Source organism: Vidua macroura, chromosome 1 (genome assembly GCF_024509145.1).
Source record: "Vidua macroura isolate BioBank_ID:100142 chromosome 1, ASM2450914v1, whole genome shotgun sequence".
Taxonomy (NCBI): domain Eukaryota; kingdom Metazoa; phylum Chordata; class Aves; order Passeriformes; family Viduidae; genus Vidua; species Vidua macroura.
In genome coordinates this window covers 131,547,160-131,574,488 of record NC_071571.1, presented here as the reverse complement: position 1 = coordinate 131,574,488, position 27,329 = coordinate 131,547,160, and the positions used below count along the sequence as shown (strand labels likewise).

General features: G+C 41.4%; 1 protein-coding gene across 1 annotated transcript in view; it reads right to left on the bottom strand.

The window, feature by feature from the left end:
- The window catches only part of SDC2 (syndecan 2), a 60,483-nt gene that overhangs the window by 6,997 nt on the left and 26,157 nt on the right, over window positions 1-27,329 (bottom strand). The window contains exon 2 of the mRNA XM_053984611.1: window positions 5,110-5,221. Within this exon, the coding sequence (XP_053840586.1) occupies window positions 5,110-5,221 (112 nt within the window). The remainder of the gene's footprint in view (window positions 1-5,109; window positions 5,222-27,329) is intronic.

The following is a 27,329-nucleotide window of genomic DNA, read 5'->3' as shown; positions in this document are numbered from 1 at the left end:
GTATCATGTTCCCTAAAAAGCACAAAAACCAGCATCACCAAATCCAAATAAGATTGGAAAGAAAAAGCCTACAGTGTCCTGAGTACGACTTCCAAGTAGGTTGTTAAGAGGAATACTGTGAAACAGTTGGAGTATAAGAACTTACTTCTTCCTCTGGAAAATATCCCTGTTTCTATAGCTGGTTTCTGGATTTGGTCAGTTTGGGGTATGGTGCTGTCTATTCACTGCCTCAAGTCCCTCTTACTGAGGGCACCATAAAAACCCTGCAGTAATTAAACCCACAGCCATCTCTGTGGCAGAGCTGAAAGCTCTTGACCATCACACACCATCTTTTATCCACTGTAACTTCTTCAGGATGTCCAACTGCTGTCTTCAGAGTGGTCAAAATAGCTCTAAACTGTGCTGTAGTATTGGAAATACCTAATATAACCCTCAGTGACATGTCTATTAGCCACCCTTGGATGACAGGAATGTGAATACTTTTTAACACTCTTAGTGCTTGAGGAAACTTGTCAGGAAATCAAGATTGTGCCACCTTAGATTACTGCACAGAAGTAGAAATTACTGTATAGATAGTAGTATTTTTTGTAGAAAAAAGCCCACAGTAGTTAGCACTCTGACTTGCAAAGCAGGCAGTGATTAACACCTCCTATCAAAAAAATCCAATCACTTCACCCTATCTTTTGGCATCCTACTTGTCTGCTGCTGGGAATACCACCATCATAAGCAAATTTGTGATAAGGTGGGCACACACATAACCATCTCTTTCACACCCTTCATCTCTATCAGCAATGTGACACACACCAAAATTATATATTTTTAGCTGATTTATCTCACATCCATTCACTGAACAGTCCCCAAAGCAACCCTTAATCAACATAGTGTTAGGCACTCAGAGATGGCACTGTGAACATAATTCTATGCCCTGCCAGGGAACTGCAGCTGAAATAAATTGAGACAGGGCAAAGATGTCACATCTCTGACAGCTCTCACACAAGGAAGAAAAAAAACCAAGAAACCAACAAAATTTGGAGTATTAAAAGGAATAGTCCTAACTATACTGAAGTATAAGATTCTGTCCAGCACATCAAAAATACACTTTCAAACAGTATCATACTAGATTTCTATGTCAGAAGACCTGGAGAAGCAGGCAGTCAGTGTCATGAAGCATGCCTGGGGCTGGTTTAGCAGGTGGACAGAGGAAGTTCTTGCTCCAAGACAATCTGAAAAGCACTTATGAGTGGGACCATAGCAAATGGAAAATGAATCCTTGCTGTGTTGCCTGCACCATGGCAGGGGAAGCACACCATGAGAGGGGTGCCTGCTGGGCCTGCTGCCACGGATCACCCAGTGTCAGCGCTGGACCGTGCTGGCTCCCGGGCAGCACCTGGGAGAGCACCCGTGTCCCGCAGCTTCCCCAGCACCATGACCATGACACACGGTCCCCCAGCCACCCCCAGCCACATCACCCCTGTCCCTGAGCCCCACACCCTGCTGCCACAGGACTCCCAAACTGTCTGCTGGCCTTGGAGTGCAGCGTCAGCTTCCCTCTTGGTCAAGAGCCAAAGCAGATCTGCTCTTGTGTTTCTCGAAAAAGCTCCATCCCCAGCACAACTTTTCTCCCAGAACAGTCACAATGTCAGAATACACACAGTTCATCCTGAGCCAGTGTTCTCAACTCAAGCTGCTATTGACTGAGAAATGTTAGGCTGGGGAAGAGAAGAAGGGGAAGGAAAAATTTGCTTGATTTTCTGATATATATTACCATGAGTAATTTTAGAGAAGACACAAGAACAAGATAGAAAGTTTTTCAAAGAACTTGTAGGTAAATCTAACAGAGATGGTATCATTCCTTCACATAATGGGTAGCCATGCTGCTTAGCAGCTACTTTCATTTATCTCTAAGACCAAGGCTCTATTAAAATCTTTTATGCCAGATGAAAAAGTAGCAATAGTTGTAAAAGCATTTCAAGTTGTATATAGGCTGGAAAACTATTTCTACTTTTTATTATTATGTTACATAAAACACCAGTGCTAAAAAGAGTGATGATAGACTGAGGCATCTCCTTAGAAATGGAGACTACAAGAAGGAAACAATAAACAAATTAAATCACTATGGATATTCTACTGTTGATATAGGACAATCAGAAGGCAGGCATGGCTTCTCTGGAAATTCCTGACCCATGGATTCAGATTCAACACTTGGGCAAATGCACAACAGTAGCTGAATGTACACACACACACAAAAAAAAAAAAAAAGGCTGTGGTAGGGAAAGAAAAAACCAGAACACCATCACCTTTGCTACTCCTTACAAAAAGCCCTCAGCCAATTTCTAGTTTGAAATGTGTCATGCCTACAGTGACATTTGTCCATGTTAATGCTGTTTGAAGACCTGCAAGGGCATTAATGGTGGTGCTGACAATTCCTGTTTATCTCCATAGGCCTGGTGGCAGCTAACAATTTTCACAGCAAAGAAAGGAGTCAGCAATGTTGTCATCTTGGATCTGTTTGCTTGGACTATGATTGCTACATAGCAAGAAAACCACTCTTCAGTGGGAAGGCTCTTCCTGCTAGAAACATTACATTACTTCACTGAGTATAAAATAAAAGAGAGACTGACCACAATATGAGAAACACTGACCAATGGTACATCTGCAGGACACTTTCTACAGAAAACAGAGAGCAGTAAGTATAGCTGGAGTAGGGTGGAAAGGATGCTACTTTGCTTCCCTGAACTAAAGACCTTCTGCTTGGTTCAAAAATATTAGTTCTGGGTATACTCTTTGCAGGGGCATCCAGCTTGTCTCAGTCTACAAGGACACATTCTCTGTTTTCTTGCAGGAAAGAAACCGAGACTGCCAGAGAAAGCAGAAGTGCACTCTATCTTCCACCCATTGCTGAAGGCTGAGAACAGGAAAAGAAAGGAGAAAGACTGTTGGTGAAGTCTAGAGGTAGTTTATGTCTTTTTGGCTTCACTTTTATCACAGAATCACAGAATTGTTAGGCTTGGAAAGGATCTCTGGAGATCGTCCAGTCCAACCCCTCTCACAAGGCAGGGTAATCTATAGCAAATTACAAAGGAATGTGTCCATGTGGGATTTGAATGTCTCCAAGGAGGGACACTCTACCACCTCCCTGGGCAGCCTGTGCCAGTGCTCTTCTTCCTTCAGTGTCAAGAATTTCTTCCTCCTGTTGAGGTGTTCTAGTTTATGGCCATTGCTCCTTGTCCTGACACTGGGCAGCATTGAAAAGAGTCTGGTACTATCCTCTTGGCACCTGCCTTTGAGGTATAGTCACCTATAGTTGATGAGATCCCTTCTCAGGCCCAGCCCCCTCAGTCTCTCCTCAGATGCTCCAGACCCCTCATCATTTTGTGCCCCTTTGCTGACCCTCTCCTGTACTGAGGAGCACAGAACTGGACACAGCAGTCCAGATGTGGCCTCACTAGGGCCGAGCAGAGGGGCAGGATCACCTCCCTCGACCTGCTGGCCACACTTTTCCTGATGCACCCCAGGATACCACTGGCACTCCTGGCCACAGGGACACTGCTGGCTCATGGCCAGCTTGTCACCCACCAAAACTCCCTGGTCCTTCTCTACAGAGCTGGGTCAATCCCCAGCCTGTGGTGGTACTTGGAGTTATTCCTCCCTGGGTGCAGGATCCTACACTTCCTTTGTTGAATCCTGGGTTAATAAGATCTGAAGCCAGTTCTAGTGTAGCCTTTTTCACTTCAAAAGCAGGTCTTAATTTTGAATCTTCCACATTAGAAACAGCCAGACACCACAGAGGGATGGAAAAAAACTACACTAGACCATTCTTCATACAACTATTTATTGTCAACCTATTGCCTTTTCTGAAACTTACAAAGTCACCAGCATCTGAAGACACGACAGAATGGGATGCTGACTGAAAGCCCATTTTTCTGGAGATCAGAATAGCCCTTAGACAGTCCTGGGAACTGAATGAAATCACTGATTCATTAATGTATTTTTTTCAAATGAAGTATTAAATTTCTCCTCAAACAGGTCTACATCAAGGAGGTCCAGTTAAGCCTCTGATCACCCTGGGATGTTAAATTATCCCAACAGAGGACTCCTAAACACAGGACATCACCCAGGTATGAATGATGACGGGCCTGGATTTGCCTGGCAACACAATCTGCAGATATCTGCAGAAAAGAAAAACAAAAATCCATCTGAAATACCTCATGTGTACCTTACAGGCAACACAGACAATGCACCAGAAGAAGGGCTCATCCTTTGAAAGTACACAGATTATATATAAGCATCAAGACATAGTTTAAAAAAAAGTAGAATAACAAATATGTAGGTAACACACTGGGAAAATAAATGGGATTTCCACAACAGCTCAGCAAATACAACAAAAAGGAAATGTCTTTTCCAGAACTACCATAAAATCCTGCATTTAACTTTTAACATTTGGAGTCTCCAAGCAAGTCTAGAAGATACTCCTCAAAGAGACTTTCTAAGAGACATTATTAAGGAGGTTTCACCAACACTTTTTTTTTTGAACAATTTTGAGCTAGCTACATGTCTCTAATGAGTGTTTAAGTCTGAGAACTCAGTATGTTGTATTTAAGAATTTCTTTATTCTTTATATGGATGTAATTTCCTCAGAGAAAACTCAGTTTTGGCAGTATCTAGATTTCTAAATGTAAAAGAACAACAAGAAAAGAGGAATGGACACCATGTTTACATGAACCTGACTGCATATAAGAAAAAAAAAGAAAGTTGCTGCTATGTTTTCTTACAGAGTGCTAAATTAGTATTATGCCATGGGAGAACTAAGCCTTCTCTAATCCTTATTTTGAAACCCCAGGGAGATCTACACAGAAATCAGAGCGAATGGACAGACCCAGCAGAGAGAAAATAATGCAATGAAACGATGCAACTAAGGAGTAAGAGAAAAGAGCAGAAAGTTAATACTCAAAACCCAGACCACAGAGGTGCCCAGTGCCCAGCCAAGCACTCACAATATCCACTGGAAGTATCATTTCCAGCTTATAAAGCAAAACTGCACAGATTTCCCTCAAATAATTGCATTACTTCTTACACTTTGAAAAATCAATTTGTGACATGTTGTCTCACCTGAACCTGACCCAGAAGAATAATCATCATCATCAACTGGATAGACGCCTGATGCTTCTTCAACAGAGCTGTTGTCAAGGTATAAATCTTTATCAGAGGTCAATTCTGCTCTCTGGAAAACAGATAAGAGGGAATGGTTAAAAAGATACCAGTTCTCCAGCAGTCTCTTCATCTTCAGTTCTATTTTCTAAGTTGATGGTGGCAAACTGAAGTTTGTACTTTCAGTTTATGCCACACATTCATCTAAGTTGTTAAAGAAATTTGTAAAAAATTACAGCAGAGCAAAAAAAAAAAAAAAAATCCAAGGCTGCACAATGAAAACCACACTTCATCTCATTAAATGCATGAATGAATAAATAGGATTTGCAAATATACTCTGCAGAGCTTCTGTAACAAGAAGCAAATCCCAGGACTGAAGCCCTCTTTCAGGATCTCAAATATACAAAACTATAGACTGTCACATGAAGTCTGTTCATTTGATCTCAGATGAGAAGGAGCAAAAGCATGTATCAGAAACTATCTCAGAGTTTAATCAAGCCAATCCTCACTAAACTCTCTAATAGTAGTTAGAATGAACAACTACAAATGTTTCCAAGACAGTGCTATTGATTAAGGATTATGACATTTCCAGCCAGATCAAACAGCATCATGCTCCAATTCCTAAATGAACACATCTCTCCTAAAATTTAACTGCATCTTAAACAGGCTAAAAATCTGGTTTCTTGTGACTATCACCACATTTCTACATCTGCAGGTATTTCCCCATTAAAGAGAGATTCTTTTTAAACGAGCTCAAAATAGAACAAGGTATAAACCACCTTTTAAATTGACAATTCAGGCTTAGAAAGACTAAGAATTGTCTTCCTCTGCCTCAGCTTGCCCTTTCTTAACAGAGAATAAACAGAGCCAGTTATCCTGGATGGCTGAGAAGATAACCTGCCACTATTACTCCTATTACTTTAACCAGCACTTCTGTCAACGCCTGTTTGTCATGAATTTTGAAGAAAATATGAAAGTTATAAATGGAATTTCAAGTAAAAAAACCCTAAATAACAAAACGCTACACCAAAATTCATCATATAAGCACTCAAATTCTGCTGCTCTGAGTCCCAAAGTTTTCTGATTTACTTATTACTGCATGGCACTGATTGTCCCTTTTATTCCACCCAACATTCACCGTAACTTTCCTAAAGGAGTACCAAACTGTGAAGGGGATAAGTCCTGTATGCAAAGACTCCTCTCTGACTTCTCAATTACTGTTGAAGACATTTGTGATTTCTTTTGACGATTTTTTTTCTGGCAACGGATTCCTGTTTAAAGCTGCTTCACAGCAAAACGCTGTTCTTCAGTTTGATCGAAAATAAAAAATTATTCTTTATGAAAAGCAGAAAGGCCATCCTGATTATTAGTGTATTTCAGAGTAAAAGATCTTTGCATGGGGGGTACCTAACACCTCTCTGAACAGCTCTGAACTAAAACAGTATTAGCCCTGTAGTTCTCCTCTGCAGAGGAAAAGAAAACCTATGTGATTCTTGGTCAAAGTCTACTCTTATGGCCACTCTTACGTGGGGGATATATAGGGGGAAAAAAAGTGCCTTGTTATTAAAATAAGCTTAAAAAGACCTGCTCTGATTCTTCTGCTGTTAGTTCACATGGTCTGCCTGAAACTAGCTGCAGTCCAAAGCAGAAATTCAAGATGTTGTCTGGTCACTATCAAACAACTTAATTCCTTTAAAAGATGTCTCCAAGGGAAGTCATTAAGTACCTTAGTAGGTGTATAGGTGGTATTGTAATTAAGACACAGCTGAGACTGTTTCCGTATAGGAAAACAACTCCCTGTCACAGGACAAATATCCTGCCCTTGATCCAGCTGCCACAATGGACCAAGCCACTTCACCCTATTTTGCTTTCAGACACAATCATGGTACAAAACAGACCACTCCTCGATATCAGGCAGGAAAAAACAAAACTCTTTTAAAAGGACATGCAGGTGGTTGGCTGTCAGTATATAAAAGGCATACAATATCTAAAAGGTATCAGAGACAGTGAATGTTACCCAATGCTAAGCTGGGAAAAAAACCTGAATATCTACATGCAGGAATTTCCCAACAATCGAAGTTGCTTTTGGTAAGAAGCGAGGAACAGCCTAAGTTTGCAAAAGTAAGGGAATGAAAACTAGTCTTCATGAGAACAGAAGCATCACATAGCCATGCCCAGAATTTTTAGTGTTCAGTAAAAATATGAACTTATCAATAAATTTATTCCCTAGACCATTTCCAGCTTTTGTCTTTATCAGAAGCAAACTGTGTCAGGAGGATTCAAAAAAACAAACACCCACTTCTCCTTCCCCACTCAAACAACCACCCTGCTTTCTTGCTCTTTCCAGCCTCAGAGAACCCAGAAAAGACAGAAATGACTTGTGACAGTTCTTCTAACAACTTGGTTTCTGTAAGACAGATGAGCAGCTAACCCAACCCAGCCCAAGCTGCAAGTGCCTGGTCAGCCAGGCTCCCCACCATCATATTCACTCCCTTTCTTTCAATGAATTACGTCTCTTCAGCTGCCAAAAGCTTTCATTTCTCACTATGCTGAGATGTTCTCAGGATTTAAACCAGCTGAACACAGAGGAACAGAAATGCAAGAGAAGCCTGGGCAGCTCTCAGCAGGAATTTGAGCATCTGTCATATTTTACTCTGAGGATGCAAAGAATACAATGTGAAACATTATTTAATATCTAGTACTGTGGATGGCACAACTCCATCAGAATGAGCAAAGTATTGCCCACAGTCTTATAGAACCAGCACAGTATTTACTATAGGGAGAAATACATGGTTCAGTGACTTCCAAATGCATTCAGATCAACCATCAAGCTCCACCTAAGGAAGATGCTTTGCAGCCTCTGTGACCAGAGCCCCTTGCCACAGCTCAGCCTGTTTCAGTACAAATTATTCTTGTCTGGTGGAACTCAGGCAGGACACAAGCATCCTCTCAAATCAAAGGCAAAGGAAGCATATTCTAGCTTAAAAATCTCCAAGCATCTACACAGATAAATGCATTCACTGCACTGTCTTTGCAAGCTGGCTAAACTCAGGGTAGAAGCACCCTCTCTACACCCACAGCTTGCACCTTTTATCCCAGTTGCTCAGAAACACATAGATGCCTCAGGCCACTTGGAATTAAAACTGCCTTAAGGCTCAGAATAAGAAGAAAAGCCCAACAGTTAACAAAAAACCCCACAGCCATTAAAAAGAATTCTATGAAGATTAAGCTTAGAAAAATGAGAGCAAAATAATGAAAATAAAGTAATACCTTATGGTGTTAAGTCAGTACCAAGCACTGAAGCCATGATTTACAATTCTACATTAAGCTATGTTAAAATAAACTTGATTTAGTGTTTGCTCTAGAAATGTTTTCTCACTTGTCAGCTGGGAATCCACGGGGGTCCATGGACAACTTCCAGGATGTTCACAAAAGACAAGTTGGAAAAACAAATCTGTTGTCAGTAGGCTTGGACACAGAAAGGTCTGTACTAGCATTTCAATATATTTAGAGGAGGAAAAATAAAAAAAGTTAGCAAATTCTAGTTCCATAAAACTATTTTTAGGTATTATGAAGACCAAATATTTCAGTGACTACTTCCTGTGGCTAACAATTGAAATGAGAGCACTCATGTCACTTTTATGTAACAGCCTTATTTTCAGACCTATTAAAACGGCAGGAACACCAGGCAAGGATGTCTCTGTTATCAGCCCTTTAATCTGGCCCTGAAGCCACAAAACTGCTCGTTACCTTTTGATAGAGATTGCATTCTCCTCTATCATTGTTATCCCACTTACATTTTTATTCCAAGAATAAAATGCTGCAAAATCCTGTGACCTAAATACTTCACATGCTGCATGCCAATGATCACTGATTCCTTCCTGGTTATTGACTACACTGGCATAAATCTAAATCTCATGGAAGTAGTATAGATTAGCACCCATTAAGAACTAGATAAAAGATATTTCCATACCAATAATATGTTGAATTTCAAATCTAAATGTCTTTATTTTACTATATTTTACATTTACAGTAATTTTTAATTTAATAAACTGGAATCATCCAGGACATATTAAAAAAAACAACCAACCAAACAAACAAACAAAAAAACCCAACAAACCCCAAACCCCTCATTTTGACACTGAGAGAGGAAACAAAGCAAAAAAACCCTTTTTCCTTTCTCATAATCTCATAAAAGACATAAATCACTCATCAAAATTACAATGAGGAAAAACTGAAAACAATCATCAGACAATGGGAGGCTTGGAATGGATAGCATATTTCATTTGAAAAAAATACAAAGTGCCTTGTTATAGCCAATCCCATTTCCAGTGCTGCTATTACTGTCAGTCCTCCCATTCCATGGGGGTGGTTTAAAACATTAAAGACTTTTATGCCATGTGGATGAAGCCAGGAAAGCTGGTGTAAGCAGCAATGAAGGAGTAATGGCTGTCGTGGCTGTTGAAACTCAGACACTGGAGCAATGAGTAGCTGACACGTGGAAGGAAACACTTTATTATTTACAGATGAACTCAAATTTTTGTACTCTGTATTTGGTTATATGCATGGGACAGAGAATTTGAGGTTTGCAGCTGTGCTACTTAATGATACTTTGCCTCCCTTTTTCCCCAGATGGAATTCTTTTCGATATAACCCACTTAGTATGCAGAGAACCAGAGACTAATATTTTAAGAGTGATATTGTATTACAAATGTCTAAGCCAGAAGTCTCTGAAAACTTGCAAGCATTACAGCTGTTGATTAAGCAGAGTTCTTCCATGTAAGAAGGAGAAAGAAAACAGATTTTCTCTTCTATTAACCCACAGTGGAGTTTCATATACGCTTGTATAAAAGCATGCTCAGCTGGTGGGTCTGAGTTCGCCAAAGTGCTGTACTCTCCACATACTACATGTTTGGAAAGCTAACGATGTGAATTCATTCATCTAAAGCCTGAGAGTCATTGCAGAGGTTCCCACTGAAGGCTGGAGAAAAGGCAGTTGTGTGAAAAAGCTGTATTTCCCTCTAGGCTTCCTGCAAAAGGCACTATCATCTGCCACGCAACAGGATTTAGTCCTAACAGACCTCAGCACTGCTGACCTTGAAGCTGACAGGTGTCTTCCTATCATTGTTTGCCAGTTCTTTGCTTTCCTTCATCACACTAGGAAAGGTGAAACTGTCCCATTAAGAGTTTGTTAACCTTGTCCAGGAATGAGAGGCATGATTTTAAACAAAACAAAACAACAACAGAAGTACAAAACTTCAAAATCAGATTTCCACCTCAAAACATTAGGTTTTCCCAGAGAAACATGCCAACCAGAAGAGCATCCACTTTCCACTTTGCATTGTATTACTGGTTCTCAGAGATGAGCCTCTCCTGGCTCCTTCAGTCTGCAATTACCTATGCTGCCCACATGTATCCAGCTACAAACATGTAATTTTGATGGAGCATTTTATGTTACAAGGTACGTTTACCACTAATTGTCCTCATACAGATGTCTGCCTTTCCTTTCACTGGTATGCCCTACGGTTGGCCACAGTAGAAGAGAAGTAGTCCCCGTTATTTCCTTCCAAGGTGACATTGCCCACTTTTAAGGACTCACAGGACAAAGTCTTCCCAGCAAACCCCGCCTCAGGGTTTGCACTGTGCCAACCACAGTAGAGTTGTCAGTGGAAGTGCTGGTATGTATGGCTGTGGGATTTTCTAGGAAATAAGACACTAATAATTGGTGACGCCCTTTAAGCACAATATTCTAAGGACTCCCAACTTTTTTCCTTGGAGGAACCATCCTGCTTGCACAATGCTGATATTAGTGGAGCAGGTACTGGCTGCAGGAGAGCTGCCCTGCGCCACAGTCTGTGTCATTGCGATCACAGCCAAAATAGCCTTTCCGTAACAACAGGCCCCAGATTGAATTTTCCAAGTTTGAGAGCAAGGATTTTATATAGAAGACAATATCTGTATTCTCATTTCCCCCAAATCATTCTGACAGTTACCATGTCCTAGTTTTACATTGAAATGGCTTTAAACCCTTGACAATCCATGTGCCTGGCTCCACACCCAATGTGAAACCTTGCAATGGGAACTGCCTGGATTTGCAAAAGTCAGCCCCTCCTCCACTGCTGCCTTTGGCCAATTAAATAACAAGCCTTGACTGCCCTGACTCATTCTGGAGAGCTCGTTTCCACAGGTATTTTTTAAATCTTAGAGGACATTTGTTGTCCTTCCTCAGGTAGGAGTGGAAGAGCAAACTGGCTTTGTATGGGTGTCCCAACTAGTGTAGTGTTTGCCTCAAGCGATGGTGTTGGTGCCCGCAGTGGCGCTGTCATCCTGTACAGTGCAGAGCAGAGCCACTACTACGGCTGGAGCACCCGCCAGAAAGATTATTCACGCTCCTTGTACCTCATGTATAACTTCCTGATCCTGCACAAAACTATAGCTTTAGGCCTCCAATCTCTCACGACAGATAAAGAAAGGGTTTGACCGTTCATGGCTGTTGAGGAAAGGCAGAAAGCCCAAAATAAACACAAGTACTGCAAACTGCTTCTACTACTGCTAGTGTTCAACAATAGAGAAGTCGACCAGAAGAGCTGATTTACAGAGATTGCCTCATGTCAGAGCCAAGAGTCTAAATATGCTGGCTTTAAGGATGCACACAATCTGTTATGCCAGACTAATTACCAAAACAGAGGCGTGTTTGACAGGGATGGCATTAATAAAACAACTCTTGCTGGTGTCAGGAATTTCAGCAGTCTATGTCATGGCTCACACTGAAAAAAAACACACCACATCCAAGGAGACACCAACAAGCCACCACCATGTCAGCTACTGTTCACTTATGGCCATACACTGAAGAAATTACAGTGCTGCAGTTGATAGGTTTAAGTACACACTCTTCACAAAGCCACAGAAACTCATGTGCCTGTTTTCTAACAGTCATCTGTGCCTTTAGAAATATTCCCTAATGTGCAATTACATGCTGTATGGTACACTGTGTGGTAACAGAACTTCAAATGGTAACAGGAAATCTTGTTTAACTTTAAATGTTTTTTATCCCATTATAAAGACTCACAGATCTGTGCAGTGGGTCTTTGGTCTGCTTACAGCTTTGGAGCTGAAACTTGTCCTATCTTGAGGAGAAAGATAAATGTCTTCTGAAGTTCTGGACCGTTTGTGATAAATTCCAGTGGGGAAAACCTCTCTTTCCATTTATTTTCACAGTGTCTGATCTCCAGCTGTGTATCATTTATCTGCTAGATGCACAACAAAACAGAACTTTAGTCCTTACCCAGAAACTTTTGCCCATGGTGGGACACAGGTTGCTGTATAAAGATGCAGGAGGGAGATGAGCAAGAATAACAGTAAGACAAGGTGGAGTTTTCTGTCCTTACTCGAATACCAACAGCATGATCTGTGATGAAGGACAGATCAAACTTCCTCCACGGTCTATATACCAATTGCCCTACAGCCTGCCTAGGCTATTAAATAAGGCTCAAGCTCATGAGTAGTATTAAAGGACTGCTAACTGAATGAGACCATAGTTACACCACTCCAAAGATATATTCATCATCTACCCTGAGAAAGTTACCTGTATCTTCATTCAGATACAATTTTCTGCAAAAAACAACCCTTACCTCTGTAGATCTTTGCCATCACTACAATACACTGAAGAGCAGTTCTACACAGGTTACAGGTTAGGACCAAGAGACCTTCCAAATTCCATGACCACATAAAAACTTACTCCAACTTCAAAATGGTTACTTAGAAGTTATAGAGGGGCTCACCAAATCTGATGTCAATTGAGTCAAACAGTACTGCTGTGCTGCTTATGTGAACCCCACCTGATGTTCTCTAATTCCATACCATATGGTCTCTTCTTGTATGTGAAACCCAGAAATGAACACTGCAGTTGTCTCTTTCACCTTGAAAACCTCAAGACTGCTTAACAGTCAATCGAAGTACACATGAATTCAGTTTCCCATGTAGAAGAAGTAGTTTAGTATCAAAGTTTCTCTGGGTATCCCCAAATTACAAGATTCAAAGCCCTTCCAAGCTTTCACGCCAAGCCATCAATCAGTCCAAAGAACTGCCTCTGACGTAGGTACAATACAACAGGGAAACTATTTTAAAGGGGCTACAGCTAGATCAGCTTCCAAAGTGCTACTCCAGACTGAAATATTGAAGGGCAATATACAGGCAAAACAGCATCAGAAGCCAGCAATGTGCATCACAGATTGATTAATCTCAATTAGCACAGCAATTTCCTACACATTTTCCAAGAAGCATCCATTGGTTTCCCTAAAAATAGGATCAAAATCACCATGCAAATTGTTGTCACAGCTCAAAATGCTAATCAGTTTTTTAAGGACATGTCAGCCCATGTGCAGACAGGTTAAATTTAAGGTACAGCTATGACTGAGAAGCTAAATCCACTCCTTTGAAAATGCTGAATGAAGAGGTCAGCCTGTCTCTGAACCACCAGTCACAAGTCTGACAGTAACAGGAGAAGCAGGTAGCTTTTGGTGTAGAGGTCGTAACTGCAAGTACCTGCCCCAGTCAGTGCTTTTAAGTCTAATGCATACTGGCTCTTCCATGCACACCTCCTCTCTCCTTTCATGCTTTACTGATCCTTTTTGCTAATCAATCAGAAGAACTAACACTTACATTTCCCTCCCTCCTCCTGAGAGTGTGGATGAATGATTAAAGCTGCCAGGGTAACCTCTTTGGCATGCATGCCAATAACTCCCCACCTAATAGCCTTTCCCCTGCCTCACTGCCCTGGCCCACTGGTGATTACTGCAATCCCTTGAAGTGGTCAAATTGCAGGGCAGACCCCATGGAAACCTATTTGGAGTTGTTCTAGTTCATACCAAAGAATAATGTTTTTAATACAGATTGTTCTTTTTAAAGCCCTACAAAAGCAGCTGTAATCAATCGTAGTGGGAGCACTGCAAATCTCCAGCAGGTTTCAGAAGCCCCATATTGATTCCTTTCCAGTCCATGGATTTCAGCAAAATAACCCCACATGAGGAACTGAGAGTCAACTAACATGTAACCACTTAAATTAAGATGTCTTTGCCATTGGTAGCAAGAATTAGCAATAAACGGTCTCAATCAGTTACATTCCTTCTGCATAAATAGGAAAGTTATATATAAAACAACTATATTATTGTGGTTACATTAATCAGCAATTAAATACTGCTAGCAAATGTTATGTACAGCAACTGAAGTTTGTCAGAGATGAGGAGGAATCAGACTTCACGGTTCAAGGAGTGAGCATTTCCAGTTCTGTAATGCATAATCTGTTATTCATAGGGCCTTCATCATTTAACAACAAGGTCTGTGGCTACCTCAGTGGACACTCCTGTTTGTCACCTGCAGCCACCAGCACTCCTGGTGACATCCCACAAGCACAAAAATGATGACTGGTAGATCTACAATCTGCTTATCTTTCTAAAATTGTGTGCAGTTGTAGCAATTAGCTGCAGGAACGTCCCTCCCTCCCACAAATATGTGCAACCTATTTCAGAAGAGAAACTCCACTAAAGTAAGAGAAATCCTGGATTCTCTAGAACGGAGAGGAATGCCGGTGGTAGCACATTTATATCCCAGGCTTGCCAGATTCTTAGTTAAGGAAACTAGAGCTCAAATAAGCTGGAAGTATGCTTAAATGGAACACCTTTGTACCAGGTCTCTCAGGTCCACTGTAGTGAACCAGCTTTAGCAGACTGGGCACTCAACACAAGAACAATTAATCACTCTTTAAACAAATATACAAAAACACCCAAATCTTCAGGTGCTAGTAGAGAAGGTACTCCGCTCAAAAGTGGTACTGTATAATGGTGCAAAATGCAAACTGAACTGCAGATCAATGTGAATTTTGCATTAGCCAGAATATGCTGGATATGCTGACTTCCTTCTCCAGTCCAGGAAAACAATCACTTCATTTATTTAGGTAACTACTTCCAGCTTGTTAAGTGGTGGCTGGAAGCACAGAGGTAGAGGATTACCTTGTCCTAGGTCAAAAGCACTGGTAAATTCAAAACTTGGTTAAATTAGGCCACAGTCTCTGCTGCCAGATGGATAAATTGTATCACTGGTACTCTTTCCACTGGTATAGGCTTCTCAGACACCAACAGCAAACGCAGGCAACATTGAGACACCAGGCACATTCATGTGAGATACCTCTTTGTATCCTAGATCCCCAAACAGAAAGACAACAAAGATTATTTTATTGTTATTTCCAGGTGTCAGCTCATCTCACTGGTTTCCAAGATTAAATTGTTGGATTCAGCACTCTGATCCCATCTTACTTAACTGATTTTTTGCTACAAAGGCTTGATTTTCATATCCTCTTTGATGCCTACAAAGATAAGAAATGAGTTTACTTCACATGGGATAAAACACCATTCTAATAACTTCCACTATAAAAGCAGTTGAGTGAAATCAGAGATGGGTTGGCTTGTACAAGCCATGTGGCTTCAGAAGCAGTTTTCTGTCTGGTATGGTGCCCTTCAGGCACGACTCCTCTCCTTCCATCACCAGTGAGAAGGAACCGGTGCAGCACCGACACAAGCCCACCTGGCTCCCCAGCCAAAGACAGCACACAGGTTGTGCTGGGGGACACACAGCATCCTGCCAGCAATGCCAGACAAATTCCTAGCCAGCTGGGGCTGAGGCAAGAAAGAAGGATTTTCTCTCCTACCCTCCCTCTGTCTTTGACTTTCCTGACGGCTCTCTGGGGCTTGCAGTGCAGCATCAGACTGGACAAGGGAACCATGGGACAAATTCTTCTGAAGACATACACAGCTCAGAGCCGTGTTCAGAAACTAGATGGATATACTGAACAGAACCACTAAAAGAGAATTTTAACTGTATAGTTAGGAATTTCTCCCCACACGGTTGCCCATATCAACTGCACAGCAAGACAAACCAAGGCAGAGCCTTGGTGAGGCAATCTGCTGGGAACCTCCATACTGCACTTCCACACTGTAACAATTAACAAGCATTCTTATTCCTGAGAAGAAGCAGCAAATGTGTCTGCTCTTAAAAACCCCTACAAATGTAGATGGACATGGAAAGCATCAGGCTGAAACTGTGCTGTGAAAGGTACACTAAAATAAAAGGGCTACTCCACAAGCAGTGGAAGGGCTGACACTGGATTTCCTACACAGGTTCCCTTTCCTGCTTCTTTCCCTTGTGCTACTGCCTCCCTATGAGTTGTGCACATGGCAGAACATGGATTTAAAAACTCTGAAGATATAGGAATTTTTCAAAACTAAACTTTCAACTGGAATTACATAAGGGACCATTTTCAAACAGCACATAATTTTTTGGTTTAAGCATGGTTAAGAAAGATGTTGATTTAATTGAAGTTTTATTGACAACAATCTCTCCCAGTTCTCATAAGCAACTACTTTTAATAGAACTGAAATAAGCTTCATATTGATTACCTTCAGCTGATGTTTAAAAAATAATGCTATATAAAATGAGCACCAAAAGAATTAATACATTTGTAATGAAGGTAAGGATAAATTACACTGTATTTGACAAATCTACTTCCCTTGATTCAATGGAAAGCAAGCCAACTAAGTTGTTTGACAGCATTTTTAACAGTCATAGATCTGACTGAAGAGTAAAATACAACAAAGACTCTTTAACAGTATTAAGTATCTTCTAACAAAGAAGAATTCTATCTTTCTTTCCAGCATTCATACTTTAAATCAAGAGTTCTGCTGGAGGGAACAAAGATTTCTGTATTTCTACAGCCAAATCTCAAATCTTCATATATCTGTCCCAGCACCATCAATACAAGGTTAGCACCACTCTACAGTCTTCACTGCCTTATCAACCGTCTACAGCTTTTAAAAATCTATATGCCTACAAAACCTCCGGGAGCTGTTACACATTGGGGATTTCACAGCATTATTGACCTGAGCAGCCTCTTTATCCTCAGTAAGTTATTTTAAGCAACTTTCTGCCAGCAAGCAAGTCTCTTTGTTAGGCTTTGTCTGTACGATTGCTAATGCACTGCTTACAGTACAGCACAAAACAGGGAGCAACTAAGCAGAAACCAGAATGAGGTCTGTCAAATTCTCTTTTTATTTATTTTTTCCTCCACTTTCCTGTTATGTTTCTAATACCCTACAGATCACCAGCCTGCTGCCAGGAATTCTTCCTTGCACCTGAGCCACACCCTAAAGGGGGCAATGTGAATCCACAAGAGACAAGACAGACTGAATCCATGTGCTTTTGGGACCATGCTCTCTAACTTGCACACTTTCTTTTGCCTTGTTTGTATATATATATATATATATATATATATATATATATATATACACAGTGGAGAAACAGAACCTGGCAAGTGTATTTACCTACTGAGTAAGAAAATACATCACCTGGCTTGGGAAGTGAGGAAGAGAACAATAAAGAGAGGTACATTTCTCATACTTGGAACTCCCACCCTGAACACTCTGCTCAATTCTTAAGCCCCTTATCAGACAAAGGTCTCCAGCCTGAGGATAAGATTTCTTTGGCATGGTAGGAAAAGCAAATCTCAATCTGATACATATCTGCATACATCAAAAAGCAATCTCAAGGTCTTCCACAGGCTCGTGCCTGGAGGTGTCAACAGAGAAGGCCAGTGCTAGCACAGCAGTCTTCCTTGGATGTAACTTATGAACAGCCACAGTTGAGCAGTCACATCCATGCTGCTTCTACTTTTCTACCGACAAAAATATTTACGAGGCGATCCTCTTTGAGGGAGTAGCTCTTACTTGTACTTTTACTCTGAAGCTTTTTATCGTGAAAGCTTGTGTGCCCAGTGACCCACACTATCCCTTGCTGTCATCAGAACTACTAGGACCTAAGTTGTTTTAATCCGAGGGCACATCATAAAATCTACTAAACTGACAGCCCACACAGACACAGAGGAGATTTAGATTTGATGCCCTGTATCATACTTGAAGACTAGACTCTCAGCTGAGGACCAAGATACACAGTGGAAGCTGCCCAGGGGAGAAGGGTAAAAGAAAGAGATTTCTGTGTATTAGATCAACTTTCCTATTTCCTTGTTAAACCTGTACCTTGTAGAGAGAATGGAAAGAATGGACGTTCAAATTTTAAGTTATAAATTCTGTAATGCTTGCAAGTACCATAAAAACAGTTTTTAACCAATGTCCTATGTAAGTAACTAATTCAGCACTGGTATCTTTCTGCTACTTAACATGGTTAAAGCTTGGCAAAAATAGCAGACAAAACAAGAAAGTAACCTGTCGATCCTGTGTTATTCTAGATAAAGGGCAGACATATTCCAATTATCTGCACCTTATTTCCAACAGTTCTGCTTCAAAAATACAGCACATAATCAGCTCCATATAGCTGTCAATCAAATGGACGAACTCCCTTCAGTATTCTTTGCAGATATGTCTAAAGCAATTGCACTTTGCAAGGGTATCCCAAGATTAATAACAAAACTTTAATTCAAATCACACATTTTTCTCTGCAAGCAATAAAAAAGGTAGCTACACTGATGGCATTAGAAAGCCTCTTAGTTCCTGTTTCTGTTTGCTTCAGGAAAAGTGTCACTCAGCACTTAGAAATGGAACAAAGAAAAAGGGGTTTCATCAGTCTAAGTGTTATGGATGTCAGCTGCTTAACAGACCTGACCTTGCACAAACCTGCTCACCTCCCTGGATTCTATGAGCTTAAAAAAAATCCAAGGACAAAGAGGGAAGGTGTAAAAACTCTGCTTAGGGAGACCATACAGCAAGACATTCAGACCACTCCAAGACAATGCAGAATAGTTTTGCAACATTACTAGCACAAACATGCATATGTACATCTAAGAAAACAGAGGTCAAGAACTGCATTTCAAATTACAGCAATGCAACACAAAGCAACCTTTAAACAGAAGCATTTATACAGCTAGAAGTATAGAATGCTCATATAATGCTATTTTAGTAGAAAACGTACAGGAGTGATGAAGAATAAACCTGTCCTCACAGGGCAGGGCATGAAGTATGTAAATCAGGTTTCCTCATACACATACATGAGCAAATTAGATCAAGAAGTTATTGATAAATACAATTCTTCAAACAACACAAATGGAAGCAGCTTTTTATAGCAAGTTGAGGAAGAAGAACATAAGTAGGCAATTGCAACACGTTACATGATGGAAGGCAGCATTTGATTATTTGCTTTGACAAGACAGAAGAGATCAGAAGAACACTTTCCTATGCCTTTCTCAGGGACAACAACTGAAGAAGGGCAGACGATGACCAAGCAGCATTTGAGAACTGAGAATGTGAAGGTAACTTCTGCTGAAAATTAAAGTCATGTCATTTCATTCAACTTCATAATGACATGATAAACAAGGACCACTAGGCAGAGGAACAGAATAGCTACTGTTACTTGATAAAGGAGAGTCATCAACCCATTTCATTTAAGAAACATGAGTCTGTGCTGGACACATCCCACATAAAGTAATGATACTTATCCAGTGAAATACATAGCTGCACTTCACTTGCAGAAAAAATTGTCTTATCAAGATATGCTGACACCTCTCGAGTTTGCTGTGCTGAAACTGCTCATCTCACAGCCTGACAGAGCACAGCCCCCTCTGGAGACCAAAGCCCCAGCCCAGCTCCTGACAGGGACTGTTCTTCCTCCACTAATTACACGTGCACACACACAGGCCCACGCAGCAATCCCCTGGGAAGCCTCTAATAGGCTGGGAGAGCCGATTACTACTGAGGCTTACAGCTCAGATGTGTGCAACTGAAAGGCTTAACAAGCCTCCATTTCATTCTTTTTAAGTTAGTTTGAAGGGGGGAAAATGAATGGTTATGAAGAACATCACCAAAAAGTGTCATAAAACACAGCACAAAGCAGTGGGATAATGCCTCAGGTCTCACTTTCTGGAATGAGGTCCATGTCAGAAGCCTCAATGCCTCCCAGAAAGGCAGAACTTGCTCTTTATTTTCTCCCCAAACACCATGTCCTTCATGAGGTGGTTTACAATTTTAAAAAGAAAGACCAAGCCATGCTCTGCAGATCTAATATTATCAAAATCTGCTTTGGAGGTCACTCCCTTTTCTACGGCAGGCCTGCACTTTCTGCCCTGTAGAAAGGAGAGGAAAAGGTCCATCCCACCTTACCCCTGCCCACAGTACCAGCAGCTACTGGCCATACCACAGTAATGCTGCTACTGCTCCTCACATGCACCATCTCAAGCAGCCACCAGATTCAGGCAGGCAGCAAATGGCACCAGGAGCCAAAGGCGTCCCTTCAGGCAAGCTGCAGCCTGCTTTCACACAAAATTTCAGTAGCATTTTCTTCATTACTTCCCCAGCAGGGCCAGTTTGAAGTGGCACAACATTTGCATTCAGAGAGAAAAAAACTCATTTTGTCATCAGAAAGCTGTGGAGAGATTTCCAGCAAGCTATCTTCGGGCACATGCCCACTGGACACTAAATTGTCCCCACTTGCTTTGTGGCAGCTCCAACACAAGCCCAACAAGGCACTGGCCAGCCACCGGGACTTGCTTTTCTGAAACCCCATTTTGTGAAGATGGGAGAGGGCCGTGTTGTTCCCCTCTCTGTGCTCATTACAGCCACATTTCAGAGGTAACAAAAAATGGAAAGCACTTGGGTTGGGAACAGCCAAAAGCTGTCCTTTGGCACTTGCTGAAAAAAGGGATAAAAGTGGCACTTAAAAGATCTGACCACAAAACCTCAGTACATACAGACCGCATAGAGAGGGAGGGGTGCAACAGTACTGCTTTTTCTGTCTGTTCTCTTTTAAAATCAATACATGAGATTTAAATAAAGGTATAATTTAGAATACCTCACACCACTGCTCTATCTTACAGTATCTTAGGAAATTAACTTAATGTCCACTACTGATGTACAAACAAGATCTATAGTATCCTATATATCTTGGGATATCCCATTATCAATTTATAATCAGCCCTATCATCTATAAATTAAAGTTCATGTCACTGAAAGAGGTGCTAGAAGGAGCGAGCTTCTCCCTGACTTTCAAGCCTCCTCCACTGAATCACACAGCTGAAGGTTCCATTTTGTTGGAGAAGGCTGTCATTCACAACATTATGCAGCACTGAAGGAGCCAAACAGATTAAATGGACATCTGCATTTCCAATCTGCTATAAAAGTGGTTTAATACCAAGCAGTGTTTAAACAGTAAAACTGTCTGCAATTTCTGCTCTATAATCTGTGAGTAATCAATCAATTTCAATGCTGAGCTTCCATTACTGTTTCTCTGCAAGTAGATGGAAAAATTTCCAGGGCACATACTTCTTATTTATACCCCAACACTAAAGAGGAATTAAACACAGATTCAGTCTGCATTCACAGTGATCCTGGCACACGTCAAGTCTCAGGCTTGTATTTTCAAAGCAAAGCACAGAAAGTACCATGAAACATCCAGTTATGGCAGCTATTTGGCATTTTACTTCCCCTCTGAATGCACCACTGCAATAAATACCCTAAGGACTTGCCAAAACAAAACAGAGTAACCCATCAGAGCCCTCATCCTCCTACTCATTGAAACCTCAGCACCTCGGAGGAGAGGTGCTCAGAGAAAGCACAGGATGCAGCTGTGGTCCCATGACACCAATGGAGTCTGGCTGCTCCCAGCTTGGGAAGCCATCCCAAGCAACAGCATCAAACTCAACATCTTTCTCAGACTTGCTGCTTGATGTTGTAACGACTGTGGGATTATGACTGTGGTGCTGGGGATTCAAAGGCTTACTTCTTTTAACAATACAATCTGTGTTGACAAATTTTGCTTATAATATAAGTGTCCCTTGCTCTAGGGAGCTACACAGACACTATGCAGAAAAGCCATGCAGAGCAGCAACTGACCTCCCTGCTCAAGAAAACTGAAGGTGTTTACATTTAAAGAGAGGAAGACCAAGAAGGAGACACGGGCACTCTGACCCAGGTACAGGATTCAGGTTGGAGTGAGGCCAGAGCTAAAGACAGGTATCTCCCAGAGGCTCAGTGTAGCTTGTGACAGGGTCACACCTGGATTACACTGCTGCCTTAGCTGCATGTGAGCAGGCCCAGGCCATCCCTCCTATGCAAGAGATGGCTTCCAGAGTGGATTAATGCTCAGCTTTTCCACCTTCCTTAATTCTGTTGTGCACAGGTTGCTGCAGAGTTCTCTCTGACATGGTATATAAAACGTGACTAACATCACCGCCTGTTCAACCCTTTGATACCAAAAAGGTGACACCTTCACTCCTGCCCCAATGACAGGCTTCACATGACAGAGACCCTTGCTTTTAATGAAGTGGTCATACAGGTTGTCCCACACTGAAGTGAAACAGTTCTCCCTAACAGGGATATCAGTGGCTGAATTCACACGTCTCAGCTGATAACTTGTTTAAAAAGCACAGCCTGCCCCATGTATTTATTCATCAATAAATTCTGAGTGTTTAGCAAGAGCCCAGCGTGGTGTGCTGGACCAGGAGCTCAGAAGATGGGCACTGCTCCTCACTCAGCTCTGCTGTTGCCTGCAGTCACCAAACCTCAATGGTGTCTCCTACACGGGATGGGGGTTTCAGCCAGCTTCATGGGAAGTTCCACAGCCTGAAACGTAACATAAGCCCTGGATGAAACCTAATGTATTTTTCCAGTGTCATCTGCATCTACTCCTACTCGCTGTGTCCCTCTGCTTGGTACAGGGAGACAAAGGATCAAAGCAAGTCCTTGAAGAGTCACATACACATGCCTTTCCCTCTCAATACCTATGTACAATTAGGTTTAATCACTGCAGATAGAGTTCACTTGAAATTTTCAATCCACTGGCCTCATGCTGGTTTATCCAATTCAGAGCTTTGGCACTCTCAGATGAGACTGAGGAGGTAGAAAGACATAGTGACTGTATTTCAAGCACCTAATTTTACTTCTATGCAGAGCAGCTAAATTTAGGACTAAAAGGTCCTTTTACACACCAATGGAGAGAGGCATACTCCAGCAGGGTGTTCACAGTTCCGATTTTCTGTTTGACTTCAGACTCCTCAGTTAACAGTTGAACAGTCTTTTCAACACATGATAAGCAAGGGAGTCAAACTCTGACTGAATTAGCATGTATGACATCAGGTTCCAGTAGGTCTGAGTGAGTTTTGGAATAATGATAGAGAGGCACATTACAAAACCAGCAGATTATCTGCATCTTCCAAGGGAACAATTACTGTGACAGCAGCACATTTACAAGACCCTGAAAAAACCTCAGTATCTCAGAGACACCATGATATGTGCTGAAGAAAAACCCAAACCCCATGACTTGGGGCTCCAGACACATACTTGTGCAACTGATGGTTTCAGTAAGAGACCTCTGTTCATTTGCAATGACACAGTATAACCCAACCAAGTAGGTGACTTGTCCCTGGGCTGGAACAGCAAGTACTCATTTCTCTGGACAGTTTATAAGGAAGGGGAAAAATAGCAACCACAGCATAATTTCTAACTGCAGAGTTCTTCCAGCAAGAAGCAGCTGTATTTCTCTGGCCACGTATAACAGCAGTTATTCCAGTTATATAAGCACCTGGATGTCACTGTCATGAAACTAAATGTGCAGACTTGGCTGTATAGAAAACCAATTCTGCTGGATAATTAGCACAGCATTATATGCCAAAAAAACTTCTTCCAGGTAAACTTTTTACCTTTTCCTCTGCTTCTTGTTGTCACTTGTTGACAGATATTAAAATTATGTTGTTTCACACTTGGAGAACTATAACTCTCCTCCAGTTCTTAATTTTACTATGTACAGTCATGAAATCAATAGTAACACAGATCCATTCTAAACGCCATCCAGCATGTAGACGAGAAGGCACGCTGAAAATAATGCTTTAGAAACAAGATTTTTCATGTGCCACTTTGAGGAAAGGAAGCCAAAGGAGTAGCTGCATTGTGACACAGTCACTGAAATCCTCAAGACACACAACTATTCAGACTTATGCTATCCCAGAAGGATGTAATGGTTTGTAAAATCTACAGACTCTATTTTACTGTACCTTCTCATGCACAATGAGAATGAAGTATAATCTACTAAGGTTTAAAATTAAACGTCCTGTATCTATCATGCCATGGGACAGAAACCAGTCAAACCAGCTCAAAATTCACAGTTCTCTTCTATGTAAAAGAGCCTTGTATCAGTTACAGAATAGCAGAAAAGCTGACCTAAAGCCAACCTCTAAAAGGAAGTTGTGACTGTGTTAAAAAGTGCCTGAAGTTTCTTGTAATTATGCACACCTATTCTACCTGCAGACAATAAGAACTTACTCCTTCAGTGTAAGACAGCACTCCAGTTCCTATTCCTGTGCCACCTTCTTCACTTTAGACCCAGGCTATCGATAAATGCCCAGACAGTACGAAAATCCCCTAAGGATACCTGCATATAATGCATTTACAAACAACGGTGTCCTGGTCAGCACAGATGAAATTACCTTACAGTGGCTTAGAAAACCTTCCAAAAGGGACAAACTGTCCTAATGTAATAGGAGGCTGTGGGAACAAACAAGGCCAGAACAAAACAAGACAATTATACAAAAGCAACTTCCCAAAAAATCTGAGAGGCAATTACAGGATACTGGCGTGCTTCCTGGCCCCAAGCTGAAGTACCATCGCTGTTCATCAGCGACAGGGGAAAAGGAAAAGAGAAAAGCACAAACAAGCATGGAAAATTTAAAATCCATTCCTGGAGAGCCCAAGCTGCCCACAGGGCCAGGCTTGAAGTGGGGAATTCAGAGACAAATACTTTTAGGCAGGTATTTGTATTGAGCTCCATGACCAAAATCCTATTTAAATCACTGGAAATCTTGTAGTTGTGGCCAGGGGAGTCCTGTTGAGCTTCCTAAACACAGGCACCTAGCACTGCTTGAGATGCCTCAGGCACACTGTCGTGTTCCCAGTTCCTGCTTCAGATGGACAAGGGGCTCCTGCAGGTCCCACTGCACCTTCCAGGACTACAACTAGACCATGCAAACCTCCCAGTGCCAGAAGCTATCTCAAGTGTCACAAAAAGGTTTAAGATTATTTGTCTTCTGTGCCCCGTGCTGGGAGGGCTGGATTAGCAGGCAGAAGGAGGAGGCTGTCTCTGAACTGGGTACTGGTCTGTGGCATACAAGACAAAAGACCCTGCATGAAGTTGTGCAGATGTCTGAAACACTTCTGGAATGCTCAGCTTTGCAACATAAACAAAGTTCAGCTTATCACCACTCAGTGGCAGGACCCCTGCACTGTAAGGCAAGCTTTGGAGAGCCAAATCCCCACCTGCTCCTCACAGCAGCAAACATCCATCTAAGCTTCTGCATCCTGTGTGTGCAAGATGATGATACAGGATTACAAGACTTATGCTCAGATTTTTTTCCCCATCATGGTGTTTTTTTTAACTAAAAATGCAAGGCACAGGAAGTTTCCAAACTTTCAAAGCTAATTTAAGTAATCTGTTGCTTCAAGAAGTTAAAAGAACAGTAATGTCTTTGTAACACAAATCTATTAGACAATTTCTTTAACTAGTATAAAACCAAGAACCCAAATCTTTGCCCTCCTTCCCACAACTTCTGTTTACTTAAACCAGTTATCCTTGCTTCTGTTAGAATCTGCAAGAGAGCCCTGAGAATCTGCAGTATCTCCTGCACCAGTGAGGGGACACATCTGAGTTCTTCCAGTGGAGCTTTTCCATAGATCACTAAGTTCCCCTCATCCCCTGTTGCCTCCAACACATCCATGGCAGAGGCTGTGGGCATGCAGGCTGCTGCATCAGCCACAGCTTCTTGCAGAAGGAACAAGCCTCTTCCCCTTTGCCATAATGAAAAAAATGTTAGGAAAGACTTGAAGGCTGCAATCCCAAATTGGATCTTGCATAAAATAAGCAGCTGAAGACAGCAAAGAGAAGCGTTACCAGTTGCCTGAATTAAAATATCTGTACAATGGGAAACTCTTCTACTTGCAGAGTTTCCCACTGTACAGATCATTAGCCATACTTACACAAACATCAGCAAAAAAATCTTGGTGAATATCTCATTCTTTCTTTAAGGCCAGAAAGACAGGTCCAGGCAGAATTTGCCCAGACTGATGCCTTGTTACTGATGTTTCTGTCTTGGCTGGATTAAGCCAGAAACTGGCCAGACAGGGGAGTCGATAGCTCTCCCTTCCTCATCAAGGTAGTGATGAAAGCTCCAAATAAGGCTTCCAAAATAAATCCTACTATGACATTTTTAGGGCGTCGGCACACCCCAAAACCGCACAAACCAACAAGAGGGCTTTTGTTCTCTTGACTGAAGTCCAAGCATTTCAGAGCACTCCACTAAAGATCAACCAGAAAGGCTACCTATTTCCTTCCTTCCCAGGCTCTCAAAAACACTAGCAATGGTATTTTTCGTCAACCATAAATCAGGCTGTCTACTAACACACTGCAGCATGGTATGTAGAATTTAATTTGTACAGGCAGTCAAAAAAAAAAAAAAAAAAAGGGAAAAAAAAGTCTGTATACCATACCTCATTCACTTCTACTAAAAAAATAGACATTTTGCTTTATTGCAATAATTCCAAAAGGGATAAAAGGACAATTTTAGATTAAAAAAAACCCCAAAACCTATATATATATACACACACAAAAGAACCATTCAAAATCCCGTTCACGAAGCCCAGCCATCACCAGAAAAGGACAAGTCCCAGATTTTAATTCCTTTAGGTTTGAATCTGTGATTAAATTAAACATATGAGCAATTAACATTTGTGAAAGTATTATATAAGCTTTACTGCATATACAATTAGGAAGCCTGGACAGCTTCCTACAAAACAGCCATTCCCACAGGGGCTTTTAATTTCTTTTCAATACAAGTACCTCTTGTGATGAAAAAAAACAATACACAAACTCTTCACAATAGCCTGAGGATCACAGCACAGGCTGGGGTACATGGGAAGGAACAGAGGAATTTTTTTAATCTTTATTTAAAAATTTAGAAAACTTGCTATACTTGTAAATTTCTTTGAGTTTCCTATGAAGTGTGGCTGCTGCAATAATAGTCCAAGGTATCTAAAAGTTGCAAGCAAGCTGCTTGCTCTATGTTTTGTCCTTTATAGGCAGAAAACACATTCCAAGTTTAAACCTGCTCAGTGAACTCTATTATCTGGGCCTAAAATTTTTCCTGT